General features: G+C 44.2%; 1 protein-coding gene across 2 annotated transcripts in view; it reads right to left on the reverse strand.

Annotated features, from left to right (window-relative positions):
• Positions 1–16,807, reverse strand: part of NIPAL3 (NIPA like domain containing 3) — a 56,541-nt gene that overhangs the window by 38,329 nt on the left and 1,405 nt on the right. Inside the window, exon 2 of one of the 2 annotated variants that reach the window (XM_023219640.1) lies at positions 14,394–14,742. The exons of the other annotated variant lie outside the window; for it this stretch is intronic. Coding sequence (XP_023075408.1) covers positions 14,394–14,486 — 93 coding nt within the window. The 5' untranslated portion in view covers positions 14,487–14,742. The remainder of the gene's footprint in view (positions 1–14,393; positions 14,743–16,807) is intronic. 2 annotated transcript variants of the gene reach the window in all.

A 16,807-nucleotide genomic window follows, 5' to 3' on the forward strand; every position in this document is an offset into this window, starting at 1 on the left:
ATCATCTGATATGGGTAGACGGAATTCTGCCTTCCTTTCATTTAGAAATGATATCTAATTGGAGTCTCCATGTCTCTCTTTTCTTTCCCAATCTATAGAAGGAACTCAGTTTATGTTTCCTGAATACATGACTTAATCTAAGCACAAATCAATGGCAATAATTGAGAGAGTGCTGAGAAAAAGGTGGAATGTCAAAGGAGGAATTTACTCTGGGCACAAGACCTGAACTACCTGGCTTAATATTATGTAGCAAAGGCAGTATAGAAGGACCATAGCTAAAATTTAGGCTCTCAGACTTTCAGCCTGAGTTTTTTTTACATGCCTGGCCTGCTCTTCCAACCTTCACATGGCACCCGGCCTAAGGCAGAGCATACCCAACCCCCTCAACCAACATTTGTGGCTGAAGAGGACTGCAGAAGGCAACCTACAATGTACAGTATTTTGTGGAAACTAAGAGGACATCATAATCCTAAGGAATTGCTCCAGCACAATAAGTGTGTGGAGTGTGGTTATTCAGAGGTTAGGCTCTAGAGTCAGGCAGACCTCACCTTGAATCCAGCCTCTGTCCTTCATGACACTGTGACTTGGACATATCTTTGGGCATTTGTTTCCTCAACTGTGAAATGGAGTTATTAAGGGTACTTACTCCTCAGGGCAGTTGCAAGAATGAAACAAGATAAACCCATGGAAGTAACAAAGCATGATTCCTAGCACAAGTCAGAGGGTTTATGGATACAGATTTCTTTACTATGGGGCTTCTCAGAGCCTTCAGTAAATACCTTCAATAAATATTAGCTATCATAGTTAGATTCAAACATCATTAAACAATAGGGCATCATGAGAACCTTCTATGTGTTAGGCACATGCCAGTGGGAGGTGATCGGGTTTACAAGAGAGAGCTCAGCCTCTGGAAACTGATAGACTAGCCTTGTTGTAAAGACTAGAAATCATGACAACAATGATAATGATAAACTAACATTTATCAAGCACTTACTATGTGCCAAGTATTACTCTACATACTTCAAACATATTAACTCATTTAATCCTCATAACAACCTTTTAAGGCAGGTACTATTATCATGTAATTTTCCTCGGTGAGGAAGCTGAGGCACAGCGGATAAGAGATACCTAGTAAGTGGCTGAAGAAGGATGGGAACCCAGGTAGTCTGACACCAGAGCCTATGCTTATAATTATTATGTCAAACTATGTAATATATAAAGCTCTATAACAGGCCTGGAACAGGGTAGGTATTGAATAAATAGTAACTGTTATTGGGAGCTGGTGAATTGGTTCTTGACCCAGTGACTCCCAGGCTAGTGCAGAATATAGACACTTAAAATACTACAATCTGGCTGGGCGCGGTGGCTCAAACCTGTAATCCCAGCACTTTGGGAGGTTGAGGTGGGCAGATCACCTGAGGTTGGGAGTTCGAGACCAGCCTGACCAACATGGAGAAACCCCATCTCTACTAAAAATACAAAGTTAGCCAGGCATGGTGGCGCATGCCTGTAATCCCAGCTACTCGGGAGGCTGAGGCAGGAGAATCGCTTGAACCTGGGAGGCAGAGGTTGCAGTGAGCCGAGATTGTGCCATTGCACTCCAGCCTAGGCAACAAGAGTGGAACTCCATCTCACAAAAAAAAATTACAATCTATTAGAGATGGGCACAAGAAGTATAGAGAAGGGAAGAATGGCACTACAGTCATTTGTTCCTTCAGTGCCTAGTTTGCGCCATGCCCTGTCCTTGTCCTCACATAATATACATTGAACTGACTATGTAATCACATTGTGGTTAGTGCTACACAGGAGAGGCACAGGGTACTCTACATGACAGGGACCTGACCTAGTGTGTGTACTGGGGGGTGGTCAAGAAAGGCATCTCTGAGGAATGACCTGGAGTGGTGGGGGTGGGGTGGAGAAAGCCATTCCACAATGCATAGGAAGCTCCTGAGGTGGGAACAAGCAAGCACTTTTGAGGAAGAGAAAGATGGCTGGTGTAAGGGGAAAAGACTCAGGGAAAAATGGGATTGGGGAACTGATTAAAGGGAACCTCCTTTAATCCAGTTTTAAAAGGGGTCCAGGGGGCCGGGCGCGGTGGCTCACGCCTGTAATCCCAGTACTTTGGGAGGCCGAGGCGGGCGGATCACGAGGTCAGGAGATTGAGATCATCCTGCCTAACACGGTGAAACCCTGTCTCTAGTAAAAATACAAAAAAAAAAAAAAAAAAAAAAAAAAAAAGGGGGGGGATCCAGGGAAGATGGAAAGAAACCAGAGAGGCCCTATTCCAAGACATTGGACCTGGACCTGGGCTTAGAGAGGACAGGCAGGCTCTGAGTGACGTTATTAGGACTATGTTTCTAAAAGAGAAATCATTTTACTTGAACACTTAGAGGTCATAAAACAAAAAAATAAATAAAATAGAACTCAGGGTTGCAAGGACTAGAAGGCCATTTTCTTTGGACTGGGGCCAGAGATTTTCTTCCACGAGGTGATGCTGACAGTTTTAAGGGACTTGATCACCTATCTTCATGTCCCTCCACGTTCTTTGCTAGCTTTTCGTTATGTTCCGCTTTCTCATTTCACCCTTCACAGCAGCTTTTTCCCATTTGATCAAAGAGAGGCTTGTCCTTCGTTTACCTTCGAATCTGACTCTGGTACATTGCCAAGTTGTAAAACCACCAGGAAATCAAGGGGAATTCTGAAATTTTGTTTCCCACGTTTCTTTGGTGATCATCAAGATGCTGTAACACCCATTCTAAGAATGACTTTTCTTCCTTCTGTCATCCGTATTCCTGTTAAGGCATGACACTGGAATGGGATAGTTTGGCCCTTGTTGGAATATTCCTAAGCCAGAGTCTGGTTTGACTGATGTTTAGACAATAAGGACTACCTTCATTAATTAGGTTATATTCCAGATCTATTACATAGATTGAATGAGCTAAATTTGCTGCTCTAAGCTTTGACAAAAATATATTCAAAGTTTGTTATAAAATAAAATCATTTATACTTGAAATATATGTATATACAAATATTTCAATACATTATACTTGAAATATATGTATATACAAATACTTATGCACTATACTAAATAATAAATGTAAAAATATATGTGCATTAAAGTACAGCATAAGCAAAGGTATAGTAAAAATAATATTTCAATTTCCCAGACCCATTCTAGATATATCAGGTTAACACAAGGTGTCTTTAGGTGAAAATATTGTGAAAGCAAAACAAATCTTGTTGTAAATTAGGTGCATTCAGTACTTTGCTTTGAACAAAAATGAAGGTGGCTCTAATCATATTGTTAGCTGATGAAAATAGTTTATCATAACGTGATTTTTAGCATGTAACTTGGAAGGAGTTTAAAGAATTTAGTGATACTAGAGCCTAGCTTGGTGGCTCATGCCTGTAATCCCAGCACTTTGGGAGGGTGAGGCGGGTGGATCACTTGAGGTCAGGAGTTCAGGACCAGCCTGGCCAACATGGTGAAACCCCATCACTAGCAAAAATACAAAAATTAGCCAGGTGTGGTGGCTGGCACCTGTAATCCTAGCTACTTGGGAGGCTGAGGCAGGAGAATCACTTGAACCTGGGAGGCGGAGGTTGCAATGAACCAAGATCGCGCCACTGCACTCCAGCCTGGGCAACAAGAGTGAGACTCTGTCTCAAAAAAAAGAAAAAGGAAAAGAATGTAGTGATACTGCTATACCAACACTCCTTCCATTCCAGGTACTTACACTAATGTGAATAAAGTTCTTAGCACTTTAGCTATGGGAACCAAAACTTGCAATAGAATGGATGCTAAACTCTACCTCATTCTAGCAATCAGTAATATTTATCTTGAATACAGAAATTAATTTTTAAAGAAAGCTGCATTCTTCTCATTCAGATATTCATTTCTAATATACTGGATTTTTTTGCTTAATAATCATTGTAGCCGGGCGCGGTGGCTCAAGCCTGTAATCCCAGCACTTTGGGAGGCCGAGACGGGCGGATCACGAGGTCAGGAGATCGAGACCATCCTGGCTAACACGGTGAAACCCCGTCTCTACTAAAATATACAAAAAAACTAGCCGGGCGAGGTGGCGGGCCCCTGTAGTCCCAGCTACTCCGGAGGCTGAGGCAGGAGAATGGCATAAACCTGGGAGGCGGAGCTTGCAGTGAGCTGAGATCTGGCCACTGCACTCCAGCCCAGGCGACAGAGCGAGACTCCATCTCAAAAAAAAAAAAAAAAAAAAATCATTGTAAAACTTTATACTGCATTAACAGCTTTCAGTCAATCATACCAATAAAAAACTCTTCTGATCAAATCAACACTTATGAACCTTATATCCAAGGAAATTTTAATAAATGAAATTTCATTACCTATTCTACATCTTTCTTATAGAGAAGTATGAAAAATTTTTCACTGGGAGGCCATCAGGCTGAGACAGCTGTAGGGCCTTGGGTTCCTATGTAAGCAAACTGAATTTCAATGTAACCAGTAAAATGAAACTTAAGCATAACCAATCAAAGCATCAACTAACCTCTAACTAGGGACTTTCCTCCAATCAGACCCAAATAAGGCAAGCACCTATCTGTAGCCAATCAAGCCATTTCTTTGCTTTGCTTCTGTACTCAACCTATAAAAGCCTGCTGCTCAGGCCACTAAAGCGGAGTTCTCTGAACCTCTTCTGGTTCTGAGAGCCTGCCTGATTCATGAATCATTCTTAGCTCAAATAACTCTGTTAAATTTCATTTGTCCAAAGTTTCCCTTTTAATGGAAGTATGGGAGTAAAACTTTCAAGTATTAAAATACACAATTTTGGAATAAAATTCTGTGAGGGAAATAGAATGGAAATACAAATTCAAGGAGAAAAGGGAATGATGTAAAATTTTCAACACTTAAAGAACAGCTTATGTATTTTTCAGAGGGCTGATAATGGGTACTGAATGGTCTTTATACCAAGGGCTTCAGTTAAGAGTATCTAACAGTTTTAAAAAATACCAATGTTTACATTTGCCAGAAACGGTTCAATCCATTTTCCTGCCTCAGACTCCTGAGTAGCTGGGACTACAGGCATGTGCCACCATGCCCAGCTAATTTTTTTTTGCATTTTTAGTAGAGATGGGGTTTCTCCATGTTGGCCAGGCTGGTCTCGAACTCCTGACCTCAGGTGATCTGCCTGCCTCAGCCTCCCAAAGTGCCGGGATTACAGGCATAAGCCACCAAGCCCGGCCAATACTCAACCATTTTTGATGCATAAAGATGGTAGTTTCATATTAGTTTCAAAAGCTACCTATAACTGGTAGCTATTTTATTTTTACCACAGGGGACCAAGATGAGATGGCCACAAGGATTTAGTCTGTGAAGGTGTTAGCCTGAGAATGTCTTAATAACTCGCTACTGGTGGAAGTGCAGAGCTGCAGAAGCGCCGAGGGAAGCCACTGTGGCCACAGAGACGAGTCAGGCAGTGGGGCAGGGAAGGGTGGGACCCAGAATTGAAAACTATAAACCTCACAAGGGTGAACCCATCTAGGCAGGAAAAACACTGGAGGCTAAAAGGTTATGTAGGTGCCAAGCGAAGACTTCCCCATTGCCCTCGGAAGGTTCGCTGAAAATCAACTGATGAAAGGCAGATTAATAGGCGAAAAGGCGTATAAATTGACTTGATCATCATTTTATATGACATGGGAGCCTTCAGAGTGAAGACCCAAAGACAGAAGAGGAACTGTCATTTTCAGTATGGACGGCTGTGTAGAAATATGATTGGACAAAGGGGCCTGATATAATGCTGATAGACTGAGTGGGGAACCCAGCCAGGTCTGTCTGTTGAGATTCTTCTCAGCCTCTCTGGGCAGCATTCCCTTCTTATATGAGGCAGGATCCTCTCTGGAATGGGGGTCTTCTGAACTATGATCAGAAAAAGTAGGTCTGATAATTTCCTTGTGGCCAATTTTTACAAAGAAAAGTGGAAGAAAATTAGAGTAATATTTTAGGTTGTATAGCTGGATTTGTGGAAAGGAAGTTCTGGTATCTGTCTCTCTCTCTCTCTCTCGCTCTCTTTCTGAGACAGGGTCTCGCTCTGTCACCCAGGATGGAATGAGGCTGGAATGCAGTGACGTGATCTCAGCTCACTGCAACCTCCATCTCCAGGGATCAAGCCATACTCCTACCTCAGCCTCCTGAGTAGCTGGGACTACAGGTGCATGCCATAACGCCCAGCTAATTTTTGTATTTTTAGTAGAGACGGTGTTTCACCATGTTGCCCAGGCTGGTCTCGAACTCCTGGGCTCAAAGGCCGCCTCAGCCTTCCAAAGTTCTGGGATTACAAGCATGAGTCACCTCAGTGCCTGCAGGGATTCTGGTTTCTATGACCTGCCTTGGGGAAGAGGGATTGTAGTTTCTGTGGCTAGGCTGGTGGAGAAGGGGGGCCAGAGAAAGGAGAGCAAGAGAAGGTCAGTGAGGAACTTTTGCTTCTGAGGCTTTCTTTTTCGGGTATGGTTTTCTGATCCCCAACAGTCAGTATGATAATAAAGGCTGGTACTGATGGAGCACATGGTGTGCTAAGCCCTTTCTGTGCACCCTTCTCTTAGGGCCACAAACAACGCTATGAGATGGGTGTTACTATGAGTCCTATTTTTGGCATCTAAGCCTGACTTCCAGCCTCTTGATGATAATTACTCCTCCAGACTGTCTCCATTGTGTTCTATGAAGTGTCCTTCAAAGGTGGCACAGTCAATTAGGAAAAAAAACATAATCTTATTAGTGCTGCATTTCCACTAAGGACACAGGTGGCTGAGGTTTCTTTTAAAAGCCATTTCCAATAACATATGAATGTCCACATGTAATAACCAGTTAGAGACAGACATGATTAGCAGTAGCCTAATATAACTCCACCTAAGCGTTTCAAAGGGCTTCATCAACATTAATTACGCCCTCAAACCCTTGTGAAGTGATGACAGGTCCAATTTTATGAGCATTCAAAGACAGGCCAAGAAGTTGCCACCAGCCCTGGGTCACATGGCTTGTACACACACCTACGAGACGCCCTGCAGCGCCTGACATAGGGCAATGGAGAGCAAAAATGACTCCCGCCAGCAAGCCCTTCCTCTAACACTCAGGTTGGAAACCACAAACATGGGTGCCCAGTTCTGCTGCAGGGAGGGAATGGGTAGTACCTGGCCAGCTCCCACCTCTGGACCCCACTGGCAGCCTTCTCAACCTATTCTGCTCCTTTTTTTGCTGAGGAACCACGCTGTATGTCTTCACTGGGGTTATTTTAGAGGTGGAGCATTCACAAGTACACGTGCACGGTTAACCCAGAGCAGGGATATTCCACCTTGGAATCAGTGACTTTGTCCCTTAAGCAAAGACACGGTGCAAAGTGGAACATATGGTTCCCAGCTGAGAGGCAGGGGTGAGAACTGTCTTGGGCGGCCCCAGGCTTGGGCACTGCCAGAACAGGTTGATTCTTCTGAGGCAACACCCAATCAGGCTCCCAACTGTTTATCAAGTTGACAAGGCAGAGTAGAATAGACAGTGTCCATTGAGGTGGAAGAGAGGGAAGAAGGCAGGCAAATATCTCAGGAGCTGCTCCCAGTGGAGTCCTGTCACCCAAGAAAGCCCAAGACTCGGCCAAAGTCACGGAATAAGCGACTGTCAGGGTCTCCCCACACCGCTCTGGTCCCAGTATTTTATGGGTGAGGAAGTATGAGGCCTCCTAACTACCAGGAGCCTTATATTTAGGGTAACTGTATACCTTCCAAATAGGGAGACTCCTCGGATCACCTGAGGTCAGGAGTTCAAGACCAGCCTGGTCAACATGGTGAAACCCTGTCTCTACTAACAATATAAAAATTAGCTGGGCATAATGGCACACGCCTGTAATCCCAGCTACTCAGGAGGCTGAGGCGTGAGAATCACTTGATCCCGGAAGGTGGAGGCTGCAGTCAGTCAAGATCACACCACTGCACTCCAGCCTAGGTGATAGACTGAAACTGCATCTCAAAAAAAAAAAGGAAGACTCTGAGAATGAAAGGGGGCTCTATTAACATACACAGGCATGAGGCACAAACCAGGACCATGGTCACTCGACCCATGCTGCAGTCTCTCAATGGGGAGGGTTACTGGCAAAAGAAGTGAGGTGAGGGCAAAGCTACTCACCCCAGCTGTGCTACCCATTGACTGTGTGGCCATGGGCAAGTTAATTAACCTCTCTGTGCCAGTTTCTTCACAGGTAAAACGGGGTTATAACAGTACCTATCTCATGAGAGATTTTGTGAGGATTAGCACAGTTCCTGTCCTATAAGTAAATAATGTTAGCTGCTTTTATTATGATGATTACAATAGTCATTGTTAATTGGTTATGAAAGGGTGGCTAAAGGACCTATATTTTATTGCCAGGAAGACTGAGAGAGGTTTCATGGATGAAAAGGTGATACTTGCGCTAGAAGGCTGGGTAGGATTTTCCAAAGGCAGAAGCAGGGAGTGGTGCAGGCAGCTTCAGTTTGCTCATCTGAAAATTCCAGTCATTCTCATAACGACCCTATAGGACGGGTACACAACTTACCCACAGAGGGGTTACATGATTTTCCCCAAGTTATAATGCTAGAAAGTAACAGAGCTGGTGCAGGGAGCTATAATCACTGTGCACTCAGCCTGGGCCACACAGGAGACTCTGTCTCCCAAAAAAATAAGAAGAAAGGTAATAGAGCCAGGGTTTGAAGCCAAGTCTCTGATTCCAAAGACCATGCTCTTAACACTCTGTTGTATTTTGGGTCGAATTCTGTCTTAGGGGTAGACACTTGTGAAAATGTATCTTCCCCACCTCCCTCTTAGACTATAACCAGGGACAATCTGTCTTGATGATCTATATCAGGTTGTCCAATCTTTTGGCTTCCCTGGGCCATAATGGAAGAAGAACTATCTTGGGTAACACATAAAATATGCGAACACTAATGATAGCCACTGATGAGCCAAAAAAAAAAAAAAAAAAAAATCGCAAAAAGTCTCATAATGTTTTAAGAAAGTTTATGAATTTGTGTTGGGCTGCATGCAAAGCTGTCCTGGGCTGTGGGTTGGAAACTATCTACATAGCTCCCGCCCCACCCAGCACAAGCTGGAGAGAGTAGGTGCTCAGATGAAATGTCTACTCGCTCAATAGAAGAATAGAGGCCTGACTTTTCCAGGCTGAGATAAAGCTTCCACAGTGTCAATATCCTGCTGGGAGCTGCTTCCTGGGCAGCTCAGCCTTGGGGCTTCCTGTAGCAGAGTGCCCTCCCCAACAACCAAAATTTATACCCTGATGGGCAGGGCAGAGGGCAGGGCTGCAACTCAAGGACAAACAGCTTGCTCCTAACTTCATTCCACCCATCAAGCTGGACTTAAGACTTGTCTCTCAATATTTTCCTCCTCCCAAAGGTAAGAGATGAGTTGTGAGCAGCCTGCCCAGCCCACATGACCACTTTTCTGAGACCTGCCTGTAATGGTAGAGCCTCAGAAACCATGTTTGCCAGGTGGCATCAACTGAGTGGCACTCCTTGGCCATCACCAACTGGACCAGGTAGATACCTTACCCAAGCTGGCCACTCAGGTCTTCCCTCTTTTGAAGGGAAGGCATGAGTTCCAGCACCTTCCAAGCCCCAGTGCCTTTCCTGCCACAGGGTTTCATGAGCTACCCTGTTAGCCTTATAATAATTTCTCTTTTTGTCTCAGCTTCTCTGAAATGGGTTTTTACTCCTTGCAATCAAAATAGCCTTAACAAAATCGAGAAAGGAGACAGCTTTCCCTCAAAACCCCTCTCCCTATCCCCACGCAGAATTAACCACACCTTCGCCTCTACTCTGTGTACCTTCATCTGTTCCTCTTGGAAACCCCGTGGCATTTCTGAGTCACATGCTTCCTACATGCCTAGTATGTGGTCAGACACTGCGTTAGGTGCTTTTTCATTGATCCACACAGCCGTTGGGAGGGAAGGATGAAAACCAACATTCTACAGATGAGATAACAGGAGCTCTGCAGTGTTGCACCATATACCCAAGGTCACTTAGCTAAGAAGGAACAGAGTGGGGATTTGGATCCAGGTCCTCTTCTCTTTACCCCACCCAGTACTTCAGTCAGCTCAATCATCATCACAAGCATGCCCGTCCCTCACCTCAATTCATACATCCTTGGTAGAGTCATCATGAATTATTCATCTTTTCTCTGGCAGGAAGATATTCCATACTAGGCAACTGAATTGATTTTGTGATTAAAATGGAAACTTACTAGAAATCTCATCAGGGAAAGTGCTCTGAGTTTTCTTAGATTCTTATATTTGTCCACTTGGCATCCATTCATCACAGGGCCAATTGTACTAACTGATTTTTTATATTCTAAGGAGCATGCCTCTCATATGCTAACTAACCAATCCAGAGCTGCAAATATCTCCTTTATTAAACTCTCACACCCCAGGTCAATATTTCCCCTGCTCTAAATCAACCCAGGACTACATACCAGACAACCCAGAGTTCTTAAATCAGCCAGTCCTAAACTGTTCACCCCCTCCTGCTGTGCCTTTCCCACAGAAAAACACAATAAAGGCTCTGATCCAAGCTTTCCCTACATGCCCTCCGCTTCTAACCAACTGACCTTGGTGTGTCCCGTGTGGCCCTCTGCAGCACGATGTGCCTCCTTCTTTGAGGAAACGTAAGCAACAAAAATCTTCTTCAATGGCGTTAGCCATCCATGGAGTCACTGTCATCTCCATAAATTAAGGCCCAGGGAAAACTCAAGATAACAGCTTGTATCATTACATTAGAAATGGTGTAGACTCTGAATATCGAAAGCAGAATGGAATGTTCTGGTTCCTTCACAGAATGAAAGCACTCAGCACCTTCAATATGTAAGGCAGTATTCACTCAAGCTGACCAGCAGCTCCTGAATTTCCTCTGAAGTCAAGACTGTGGCACCATCAATGCGTTTTCTGACTTGAAGAGAGGGTGGTTACCCCTGCGGGGAGGGGAGTGATTAGCAGGGGCACAAGGAGACTTTTGGGTACTAGTAATGTTCTGTTTCTTCATTTGGGCGTCAGTAACATGTATGCTCCCTTTTCATTAAAATTTGACGTCTAGAGCTTATGATTTGTATATTTTTCTGTATGCATACCACACGTCAATAAAAAGGTTAGTTAGAAAAAGTGTTTTTGGACTTGAAACCCTGCTCCATTTTGCATAATGCTCTGTGAAGCACATGGACACCTCCAAACATGCAAGCAGTAACACTGCCTACTTGAGAAGAGTGTTTTGCTCACTTTGAATATCAGTGCTAAGACATGGTGGCCTGAGATCTTGATTTCTCAGGATGATGGAGTTGGTGCGGGAAGGAGCTTAGTAGATCATGTGGTCCAGAAATTCCCACACCTGGCTGATTATCTGATTCACCTGAAGAGGTTTTACAAAATGCGCGTTCTGGGTTTCTAGCCTAGCTATGCAAAACCACAATTTGCAGGGGAGCAGAGATGAAGGGGTAAAAGGGTGAAGGCAGAGAGATGAGTCTGAGGCCTAGAAATTTGCATATTTTTGAGCTACCCGGGTGTTTCAGGTGGTTAGGCAGGATTGGGGACCATCTATGAACTCTACCTCTTCATTTTATAGAGACAGAAACTGAGGCATAGAGAAGGGATGACACTTGCCCAAGATCACACAGCCAGAGATGACAGAGCTGGGCCAAGAACTCAGGTCTCCCAGTTCTCAGTCTGATACTCTTTCCAACAGAGCCCTAGATGAATACAGGAGCTGCACAGGAAGGGGAAACAACAGGCTTTCATGGAAAGAAGATCAAGGAGTGAGATGCCAACACTGAAACAATCATGCCATCTTGGCTCTGAAACTGGTCTGCTTGGTGAGGCAGAGTCCGCTGAGAATGTCAGAGTCAATCTTCGCTCTAGAACGAGTCTACTTCCAGACAAACGTTCCTAATTTCCATACATATTCCACCTGGCTGGTGAGATGGAATTAAAATGACAAAAGCCCTTTAATGACCTGCAGAGTCCCCTCCTTGGGCATGCTGGGGTGTGGTGGCAGCAGTAGGAGTCAGGACACTGGGGAGTCACAGCAGTGCTGCAGTTAGGAGCATGGGTTCTGCAGCCGGTCTGACTCGGGTTTAAATTCTGGTTGCACAACTTACTAGTTGTGCCAGTCGGGGCCATTACTGAACTTCTCTGTGTCTCAGTTTCCTTGTCTCTAAAGTAGGGATAAAGATGGTAACAGCTAGCACTAGCACTTGACAAATGTTGGCCATTATGTGTGGGTCATTGCCTAAGGGCTTCACGTGAATAAATTCATTTTATCCTCACCACGACCAGGAGGCAGCTACTATTCTACAGAGGAGGAAACCTGGACCTACTGTGTAGTGCTAGTGTGAAGATTACCCAAGGAAAGGCATGTGATGAACTCAGCACAGTACCTGGGATAGAATAAATGCTCAATAAATATTAGTCATTGTTATTATGGTCATCATTATTATCTAAAATTAACGGTTCTAGCTCTTCCTCTCAACTTGCTATAGGATCTTAAGTACGTCACTTCTCACCTCCCAGCCTCACCATTCCAATCCATCAAATGAGAGGTTTGATGAGATAATCTCTAAAGTCTCCTTTAGTTCTAGGGTATTAGCAGTCACTGATCTTGTTTTCTTTCTTTTTTTTTTTTTTTTTTGAGGTGGGGTCTCACTCTGTCACCCAGGCTGGAGTGCAGTGGTGCAATCTTGGCTCACTGCAATCTCTTCCTCCCTGGCTCAAGTGATCCTCCCAACTCAGTCTCCCGAGTAGCTGGGACCACAGGTGTGCACTTAACAACACCTGGCTAATTTTTTGCATTTTTGGTAGAGACAGGGTTTCATCATGCTTGCCCAGGCTGGTCTTGAACTCCTGAGGTCAAGCCATCCACCCATCTCGGCTTCCCAAAGTGTTGAAGTTACAGGCATAAGGCACCACACCCGGCCTCTCTGATCTTTAAAAAAATAATTTTCAATAAATCCAAGTCATCGGATGCTGCATTGATAGGTGTTTAGAAACACTTAAATCTGACATCAAAACCCCCTTTTTAAAAAAGGTTCATTCCCTTCTGCCTATTCATTGTACCTATATGACTATATCTAAGGAAAGGATGAGAGATCTGCACAGAGGTTTACACTCCAGGATGTTCATGGTTTACAGCCACTCCAGATTAGAGACAGCCTGAATATCCAGCAATGAGGATCTGTCAAGCAAATTTTGACCAGCAGCTCAACAGATTATTGGGCAATCATTCAAAAAGTATGCTTTCAGTCACTACTCGATGACATGGGGAAATATTCCACAAGTAAGGTCAAGTTAAACAACCAAGATACAAAACTTTATGTGCAATGTGACCCCAAATTTATACTACTAGAAAAAAACAAGGATCTATACTGAAATATGAATGAAAATTATCTCCAAATAATGGAGGTGCTATACATACATACATATATGTATGTGTGTGTATATATATACATACACATATATATATAATTTTCTTTTTTTTTTTTTGGCAACAGGGTCTTGCTCTGTCACCCAGGCTAGAGTGCAGTGGTGCAATCATAGCTCACAGCACCCTCAAACTACTCTTAGGCTCAAACTATCCTCTCGTCTCAGCCTCTTGAGTAGTTAGGACTTCAGGCGCATGCCACCACACCTGGCTAATTTTCAATTTTTCTGTACAGATGGGGTCTCACTATGTTGCCCAGGCTGGTTTCAAACTTCTGGCCTCAAGAGATCCTCCCACCTTGGTCTCCCAACATGCTGGAATTACAGGCATGAGCCACCATAACTGGTCCAGAGTAGGTGATTTTTTTAAAAATAAAATCTACTAAGTGGGAATGCATTCCTTTTATTCCATACCTTTTATGGTGTATCTCTGCCTCCCTATTTTTACGTATTTTAATGAGCATCTCTTTTTTTTTTTTTCCTTTTTGAGATGGCGTCTCGCCCTATTGCCAGGCTGGATTACAATGGCACCATCTCAGCTCACTGCAACCTCCACCTCCAGGGTTCAAGCAATTCTCCTGCCTCAGCCTCCAGAGTAGTTGGGACTACAGGCAGGTGCCACCACACCCAGCTAATCTTCGTGTTTTTAGTAGAGATGGGGTTTCACCATGCTGGCCAGAATGGTGTCGATCTCTTGACCTTGTGACCCACCCACCTCCCAAAGTGCTAGGATTACAGGCGTGAGCCGCCGCTCCTGGCCCATCTCTTTTCTTTTGATTATACATTCCCTTGTCTGTGTGAAGGGCCTGCCTCTTTCTGCCAGTGACAGGCATACAGACCCCATGTATATCTGTTAGCCAGTGCAGAGCACTGTGTAACTTTCTTGTTAGGAAAATACAAATTCCCAAACCCCAAAAAAGCCCTTGCCTTGTAGGAGAAGGAAGTCTCGCTCAGGGTGCTGGTGCTACTTGTGGGAGGCAGCTGCTGCAGCTGCAGGGCTGCGCTGTGGGCTCCATCCATGGTGGTCTAGTGGTGCATCCCGCCGGGCCTGGCTCAGGAGGTGGAGCTGCTGCTAGGCGGGGTCCAGGCCAGATGCCATCTCTCCTCGTGGTGTTCACCTCCCTCCAGCAGCCATCACTTCCTCATGCCAAAAGAATGCTTCAAGGCTCTTTTGGCTGATTTATAGCCTTCTCCTCAGCTTCACTCAGAGAAGTGCCAATCTCCGTGGCTCTCCCAGCAGACAGAGAGGGGCGTGTTTTCCGGTTCTTGCGGTGCTCTAGGGTGGTGGAGATGAACATTAAAAATGCATGGACAAGGAAACACTGAGCCCAGCTTTGTTACCTGAGAATACCATTCAGATAAAACATAACCGGCCATGACAAGTGAGTCCATTAAAAAAATTCTTCAAAATTCAATTCTAGCCGTTAAAAACAAGTTCTATCATGCCTTTGTCCTCCCCTTAATACGAACCTGACTCATCTATCTCAAAAGTTTTCTCTCTGGCTCTTAAATGTCCCCTTTCCTCCTCCACTCTGCTTCCTTCCTCCTATTGCACCCAACTTAAATCCTCCCTTTTTCCATCGCTCTTGAGCACAAGAAGTAGAATACTAACTTCTCCATGTCTCAAAAAAAAAAAAATTCCACTACCACAAAAAGGGAACATTTAAGTTTCAACTTAGGAAGAAAAGAATCAGAAGAAAAGCTAACTCCATGGAAGACAGAAAGAACTGGCCTGCTACCAAGGGTCGGCCTGACACAGGTGAGGAAACACTGGTCTTGAAGGTAGAAAACCTGTGGGACCAGGTAACTTTGCCTCTCAGAGATTCAGTTGCCTCCTCTGTAAAGTGGGGGTAATAATATGGCCTCAAATAAACCCAGCAATGATGATAATCCCTGCTAATTTCATTGGACTTATATTTTCAGTGCTTCCCAAACTGTTCCCTTTTTTGGAGACAGAATCTCACTCTGTCATCCAGGCTGGAGTGCAGTGGCACAAACATAGCCTCCACTTGCTGGGCTCAAGCAATCCTCCCTCAGCCTCCCAAGTAGCTGGGACCTCAGACGCGTACCACAAGGCCTGGCTAATTTTTTCTGTAGAGACAGGGTTTCACTTGAACTCTTGGGCTCAAGCAATCCACTTGCCTCAGCCTCCCAAAGTGCTGGGATTACAGGTGTGTGTCACTTCTCAAACTTTTCTACCAAACAGAGAAGAGAAAGTATACTCCTAGTGTCCTAGGAGGCATGGCCAAAATCCTACTTAAAAGTGTTAGGGGTTTCTTTGAGGACTTTTTATACATTTTTAAAAAATGTATTCTACTGCATAGTCTATATTTATTTTAATAGAAAAATCTTTTAAATTGCTTTTGATGTGCCATGTGCTACCCGTTTTACTTTTGCCAGGTCTTTAACTTTTCAGCCAGTTTCTCCAGCTGTGAAATATAGATAATAATGTCCCCACCCCACATGGCAGTCTTGAGAATTTGATGAAATCATACATGTAAAATGCAGGCATAGCAAATGGTCCATGAATGTGAGCTGCTGTTAGGATTAATTTTATTCTCCCATGTTTAATTATTTATTTTGCCCATTCTTTTCTCTCTCATGCATTCATCCAACAAATATTTACTGAGGGCTCACCGTGAGCTAAACAATTTCTGCCACTCCCTGAGGCTTCAGAGAGCTGCCTCCTGTGTATCCTGTAGCTGCCAGTTCCTTTTGCTATCCGGCCCTAGGTCCAGGAATTCTGGTTCATGGTGTGAATAGCACATACATATGTGATGAGGCGAACACCATGTCCAGCACTAGGAAACAACAGCTGCAGGTTTTGCACAGGGACAGCTACAGAAACCATTTGGCTTGGTTTCACTGTCAAAGGGCCTCAGGATGAAATTATTGCTACTACCTGCAGACGAGGTTATGTATCCAGTATACAGACATGAGATGTAAGCATTCATCGTGTAACTTTATCAGGTAATTCACACCCCATAGCTAGACTTCCCAGCCTGTAAAACCCTATGAATATGTGTTTGCAATCTTGTGGAAAGCATAATTATTCACTATACTTTCATGTACATGTGAAAAGCATTATTGCGTTAAATGTCTGTAACAATGTGTTAGCATTTGTAATAACCATAAGAGCCTTAAGGGCTCAGGGCTCTTTCTACCTCTGAGAGGCCCCGAGAAGCATTCGACCATGCAGCATCATGAAACTGAGGAGCACACACTCCAGTGAGGTGTCTGCGGAATACCCTGTTCAGTTGCTCCCAACTGAGATCTAGCCCAGAGCCTGACAGTGACTTGTATACATACCAACCAACTCACTAAATGTAGGCCAGTTAAGC

The sequence above is a fragment of the Piliocolobus tephrosceles genome, chromosome 1, assembly GCF_002776525.5.
Source record: "Piliocolobus tephrosceles isolate RC106 chromosome 1, ASM277652v3, whole genome shotgun sequence".
Classification (NCBI taxonomy): Eukaryota; Metazoa; Chordata; class Mammalia; order Primates; family Cercopithecidae; genus Piliocolobus; species Piliocolobus tephrosceles.